This window comes from Humulus lupulus, chromosome 6 (genome assembly GCF_963169125.1).
Source record: "Humulus lupulus chromosome 6, drHumLupu1.1, whole genome shotgun sequence".
In the NCBI taxonomy this organism is placed as follows: Eukaryota; Viridiplantae; Streptophyta; class Magnoliopsida; order Rosales; family Cannabaceae; genus Humulus; species Humulus lupulus.
Window position 1 is genome coordinate 46808429 of NC_084798.1, and position 6214 is coordinate 46814642.

Consider the following 6214-nt stretch of genomic DNA (forward strand, 5'->3'; position numbering starts at 1 on the left):
GTCGAGGGGTGCATCTGGGCTCGATTTTGGGGCTTGGGAAACGGTGGAGGCTAAATGTTCTGGGTTGATGGTGGTTGGGCAGTGAGGGCTGGGTGCAAGTTCTAGGTTTTTTCAATGTTGTTGTTGTGAGGGTGTTGCATTTAAGTTCCTTTTTTGATATTTGTATTGCAGTGTATTGTTTTTTTTAAAATGTCATGAGTTGCACTGTGTTGTTGTGGGGTTGTTGTTTTTGTGTTATTTAGCTTTTATGTATAGTTGTTTTCATGTTGGTTTTTAGTTATTTAAGTTTATATATAGTTGTTCTGTTGTTGTGTTGATATCTAATTGTTATTTAGTTGTTTTCAGATATATTTAGATTTTTTTAAAGATGAAATTACACCAAATATTGGATTTTTTTATAAACTTTGAAAAATATGGCAATTTTTTTTAAAAGTTTTTTATGGCATATATATTTTTTTACATTTTTATGGGAGCTTTTTTCCCATATATTTGTAAAACTTTATTTGTATACCATATTTTATCTTTTATACTTTTTTTAGTACCTATTTTTTATTATTTTGAGATTATTTTTTATAATTTTAATTTATTTGTGTTAATTTTTATCATTTATATTTGATAAAATATTTTTTTATCAAATCAGATTTGATAAAGCATAAAAATAAATGTATTAGTATAAAAAATGAAATTAAAGCAGTATCCAACTATCAATGAGGTCATATGTTTGATTGGTCAACTTTAAATTAAAAAAAAGTCAAAAATAATAATATAAATGCATAAAATAAAATTAATACAACTATGGCTCCATGCGTTGTACTGCGTACGAGATCACACAACATTCTTTAGTAAGGATTCCTTTTCTTGGCTCAATCAATATCCACAAGTTCATAGTGCCGCCTCCCACAAAAAAAAAAAACAATTCAAACATGTTTGATTTTGTAACTAAACGTGGGTTGACCACTGAATCTTATTTTGCAGCAAAATGAAATTAAGGGTTGAAAACAAGTGAGATAGCTAAACTCATCTTCATCATGCTGAAATAAAAGGCGGAGGCCACACTTTTCCACATGCAATCTTCTTGTACTGTTACTCACAAAGGAAGCCTCTATGACATTGCAATCATTTAGCTGCTCATCTGAAAACCACTCTCTTGGTATGTAAGAAAGAATGAATCGACCTTCGTATTTGAACTTCATATTTGATTTTTCTGGTTTTTTTTTCCCAAATCTGTTCAAGTAACCAGGTACCATGACGCCTGATTCATTTAATTCATATATGATTTCTTTTAGACCTAGGTGTAACTAGTTACTTTTTATTCTCATTTCTTCTTCTTTTCTTCCATTTTTTATCTTCTTTAATCACATGTTATCCACAGTAACTGGTTACCACTATCAAAACAATTTTGATTTTTTTTGTAATAATAATCGTATTCCACTGTCCATTTTTTTTAATGATGTGTGGTAACTGGTTACAACTATAAAAATCAGTTTTACTATTTAAGAGGTGTTGTAGTAATTGGTTACAACTATAAAAATCATTTTTATTTTTTTAAGTAATGTACCATTATCAAAATATCAACTGAATTGTAACCGGTTACTTAGTGAGATTTGGAAGAAAAAAAATTATATGAAAAAAATAAACTAAATTGATGGTGAAGGTAACTGGTTACAACTAGGTCTGAAAAAAAAATCAGAGACAGTTGCGATGGTAACCGGTTACTTAGCCAGACTTGGAAAAAAATAAGATTCAAACAAAAAATCTAAACTAATCATAATCGTAACTGGTTACAGCGAGATTTGAAAAAAAAAAATCAAATCTAAAAAAAAGAACCAATTGTCATGGTACCTGGTTACTTAGTCAGGTGTGAAAACAAAATCAAATCTAAACAAAAGAATCTAAATAAATCGTTATTGTAACTGGTTACAGCTAGGTCTAAAAAAAATCAGATATGAATAAAATGAATCATGTGTCATGGTACCTGGTTACTTAAGCAGATTTGGAAGAAAAAAAACCCAAAAAAATCAAATATGAAGTACAAAATAAGATGTGAAGAAGAAGAAGAAGAATAAAACAAGATTTGAATAAAGAAAAATAAAAGAATAGACAGAAGAAAAAGAGGAAGAAGATAAGACTCCATCACTTGAGGAATGATAAACACACATATCAGTAAACAAATAAAAGCACAAAGTACAAAATATTCCAAAGTGACCATACCGTGCAATCCTTTGGGTGAGAGATCCTGGAGAATAGAATCACATTCTGTCACAAACCCAACAGCAACTTCAACACTGTCATCAGTTGGGTTTTCTAGAAGCACAGTGAGCAATTCCAAAGCAAATCCCTTCAACATAAGCAAATCCTCAATTAATAATAGAATGAATAAAGGCAAAGAACACATAGTTTTAGGGATTTCCAATAACAAAAAACTTGTTAAGTAAATGAAGATAACCAGAAGAATAAAACAAGATTTGAAGGAAGAAAAAAAAAAAAGAATAGACAGAAGAAAAAGAGGAAGAAGAAAAAGAATAAAGAAATTAGAAGAAGAAAAAGAAGACGTGTATATATATATATATTCATACAAGGACTAGTGTGAGCGATGAGGCCGAGGTTCTGGTACTTGGAGAGCTCGGATTTGGTGGAGCTGAGGTCCATCTGGAGCTGTCGGAGTTGATGTTGGAGCAGAGTGATCACGCCCACGCAGCCGTAGACGGGGTCGTGGAGTTGATGTTAAGGTCCATCTCTCTCTCTTTCTCTATATATATATAAATTTGTAGTAACTAACAGTTTGGCTAAAAAGTCATAATTATGTTATGTAAAACAACCTGAAAATCACTCTAGTTGGAATAGTAACATCTATATCACCTAGTTAATCCAGTTTAATTTCAATATGCACAGAAGCCTATGGTAATTTATTTTTTATATTTTATGGAATTACCATATTTTAAACTTTTTTTATCCAAAACTTACCATATTTTGTATAATTTTTTTTTTCCCATAAATTTAGAAATTATATATATTTTTCTCATATTTATGTAAACTTCTTTTTTTTTAAAACAAATATGTTAGCATGTTATTATTTAGTTATTGTCTTATTGTTATTTTCTAGTTGTTTCATTGACACTGTATTTTCGTAAATTTAAAATTTTAAATAACATATTTTCTGAAAACTGAAAGTAGTATTTAAAAAAAAAAAAAAAGATCGTAAAATAATAAAAAATACACCAAAAAAGTATATTTAAAAAAAAACCTTAAAAAAATGTAAGTTAGAACAATTAAAATATGCCACATGTTAATTATTTTCTTTCAAATTAATTTTAATTAGTTAATTATTTATATCTGAGAACAATTTGCTCAACAAATTTTTTAAGGCAAATTCAAATTAAAAGGTACACCAAATAGTTACCTACACATTTTATCACTAAATGAGACGTGATGATGCAAGAAATCGTATGCTTTGAGTTGATCTTATATTGGAAGTTATCACCATGCTTTGTGAATATCTAACAATGTCAATATAATACGACGAATAATTAGTTTTAACCGGTTGAGTGAGCATTATTAATGTAATTACGAAGTGGAGAATGTTAGAACTTTTATAAGGTTTCTCATGTTTTTCGATTTATTACTGAAATTGATGTCACTATGAAGAATGTTTGTGCTAAAAGAAAAGAAGATTACATTAAGTAATTATTCTCAACCTTTTGGTCTCGAGTAAGAATTCATTGATGATAACTTGTGAAAAAAATAACTCAAGCCTCATCCATTTCCTTAGATATTTTCTCGTCAATTATAAATAAACAATTTCTGAACCAAATTTTGGAAAAGAAAACATGAGAATGTCATGTAATCAGATCCATTATTTGGTTTCGTAGGTAACATCTTCGTTAAACAGAATAATAAGGCGATTCATATTAAAGCAGCAACACTAGAAATAAGAGCCTAATTTCAGTCACCTACGAAGTGACTCCAACTAAATCACTAACACATCAATATTTAGTAATACCGGTGGAAGAAAAAAAGGAAATAGAGTCTCAACTTGATATAAGAAGCCATCTAGTAATCACTTGTCAAATTCAAAACAAAAAAAACAAAAACAAAAAACAGATTAGATTTAGAGCATAGCAAGCAAAACTTCCTATGATTGAAACATGTTTCATGATAGAGTTGACAAAAACCACAAAATCTAAGAGAAGGAAAATCCTGGACAAAAAAGACTCACTTAGGACCCCTATGATCTTTCATTCTTCGTCTTCCTCATCTCCATCTCCACCAGCAGCCTTCTTGGCAGCTGCCTTTTGGTTCTTTCGCTTCACGCGGCCAGGGCGACCACCTCCGAAGGGACTTGTGAGAGAGAAATCAATGTGCTTCTGAGAGTCAACCCTCACCATAAATGAGGGGATATTGACTACCTGCCTTCCAACTCTGAGAAGAACAATTGTAACCAAATTATATTTGCGCACAACAAAGACAAAAACAAACTGACTATTACAGGTGCAAAGGCAACTTATTGGGACACGAGTAATTCAAGTTACTTATCCAAAATCAAATTTCACAAATCATTCCACTGGGTTGAAATCGAATAATAGTGAAGGCAGTGACATAGACATATACGCCAATGTTAACTCGTCAATAAATAGAATATGTGAAGACTTGGAGAAGATAGTTCAAAACAAACTCAATCAAGAAAACATACAAAACCAGCTTACTGACCATGCAAAAGGAGACCTTCAACTGATATAATTAGATAAATAAGAAAAAAACTCGAGGGAATTCGCATATGCATTTAGGGGAATAAAAGCAATACAAAGCATCTTATACATTTGCAAGCCATATACACTAGACGGTCTACTCATTCTCCAACAAACCTAGTTCTACTTTGCAACACATAAAGGGTGCAAAATTTACACCGAAATTGAACAGCAAATGACTGAAAAAGTGGGCATACATGGATGACGATATTAGCCTAAATTCAGCCAAAATTTGAACTCAAATAAGCATAAAAGACTAGGCTAAAATATTGGAGTACAGTTATACATTGCCACACTATCTTAGGTTCCAACAAAATAAACTTAAAGATACAATTCCAACAAAAAAGTTGAACATTCGTATATAAATCCAAGGCATATTATAAAAGATGATAGGATGTCGATGTTAATACCTAATGTGCCTTTGCCTGATAAGAACTCGGGCATGGTGGATGGACTTAGCCATACCGGACTTGAAGACAAGGGTCTGAAGACGACGCTCCAAAAAGTTCTCGACAGTAAGAGCGAGAACGTAATCGAGCTTGTTCTGGCTCTCATCCAACAACCCGTATCTGTTCATCCTCCTCAGAAGGGCTTCTCCCTCGAAAATCCGACGTGGGTTTTTCTCGTCGAGGGTCAGAAGCATTCTAGCATTGTTACGGATTCGGCTCAACACATACTGAACCCTCCATAGCTCTCTCTTGCACCGCAGCCCATACTCTCCAACGAGCTTCAGCTCAGCGTCCAAACGCTCCTTCTCATAAGGGCGTCTCGGCTTCTTAAAGGTTTTACCATCTACACAGCACAGCACAAATCAAATTAAACCAGGAAATTCCCTACTCCATTATCAATCAATGTTGATCTAACCAAGAAATGAAATACAAATCAAATTAATCAGAAGAAAACTACAATTACAGAAGAACAAATACTTACAGTTCCTGTAAAAATTGACATGCACCATGGTTCTTGGCCTGAGCTGAGGTGCAGCGCTTCTCAACCTTCGATCTCAAGAGGTCGTTTTGAATGGTGACGGTAAGCTATATATTCCTTGTATCATTTTTTTCTTCTTAAACCCTAATCACTTTTGGACTGTCGATAGCCCATCTTCATAAAAGTTATTGGGCTTTTGTTAGGCACAATGAATACTACAGCCGAAGTGACTCCGATTTGGTTTGGGAAAGTAAATGGGTATGTTTTTAATTTGGTAGCTTAACAACTTTTTTTAATATTACATATTGTAAAACTTATGTTTGTTTAACAAATTGCTATTTTATTTAATATTTTAATATTATGGTATATGTATATTAATTTTTATTTTAAAGTTATTTTGATATTTTTTTCGTTTTGTATAAGTTGTTGAATAATATATCATGCCACAAAATATATATACTCAGTTAATAAATAATATATTAACAAAACTTACAAAATTATTACTAAAAAATATATATACTATATTAATAAAATTATATACT

At 31.5% G+C, this 6214-nt stretch overlaps 2 protein-coding genes across 2 annotated transcripts; both read right to left on the reverse strand.

Annotated features, from left to right (window-relative positions):
• Positions 1–700: 700 nt before the first annotated feature.
• Positions 701–2699, reverse strand: LOC133784001 (pre-mRNA-splicing factor cwc22-like). Its single transcript, XM_062223559.1, has 2 exons — positions 2212–2699; positions 701–1132 (listed from the first exon to the last, which is right to left on the reverse strand). Exons 1-2 carry the CDS (start codon positions 2393–2395, stop codon positions 918–920), a joined length of 399 nt encoding a protein of 132 aa, XP_062079543.1. The 5' UTR covers positions 2396–2699; the 3' UTR covers positions 701–917.
• A 1308-nt stretch (positions 2700–4007) lies between these two features.
• Positions 4008–5834, reverse strand: LOC133782138 (small ribosomal subunit protein uS4y). Its single transcript, XM_062221345.1, has 3 exons — positions 5676–5834; positions 5156–5537; positions 4008–4419 (listed from the first exon to the last, which is right to left on the reverse strand). The coding sequence occupies exons 1-3, from the start codon at positions 5701–5703 to the stop codon at positions 4236–4238; spliced, it is 594 nt and encodes a 197-aa protein (XP_062077329.1). The 5' UTR covers positions 5704–5834; the 3' UTR covers positions 4008–4235.
• Positions 5835–6214: the final 380 nt, after the last annotated feature.

Bases quoted from the DNA above. Each gene is read 5' to 3' on its own strand.
- LOC133784001 (XM_062223559.1), bottom strand. From the start codon at position 2,395: ATGTGTTCTTTGCCTTTATTCATTCTATTATTAATTGAGGATTTGCTT. The intron at 1,133-2,211 runs GTATGGTCACTT...AGTGGTTTTCAG, and splicing joins CTCACCCAAAGGATTGCACG to ATGAGCAGCTAAATGATTGC.
- LOC133782138 (XM_062221345.1), bottom strand. From the start codon at position 5,703: ATGGTGCATGTCAATTTTTACAGGAACT. The intron at 5,538-5,675 runs GTAAGTATTTGT...TGTGCTGTGTAG, and splicing joins TGTCAATTTTTACAGGAACT to ATGGTAAAACCTTTAAGAAG. The intron at 4,420-5,155 runs GTATTAACATCG...TGTTCTTCTCAG, and splicing joins ATCAGGCAAAGGCACATTAG to AGTTGGAAGGCAGGTAGTCA.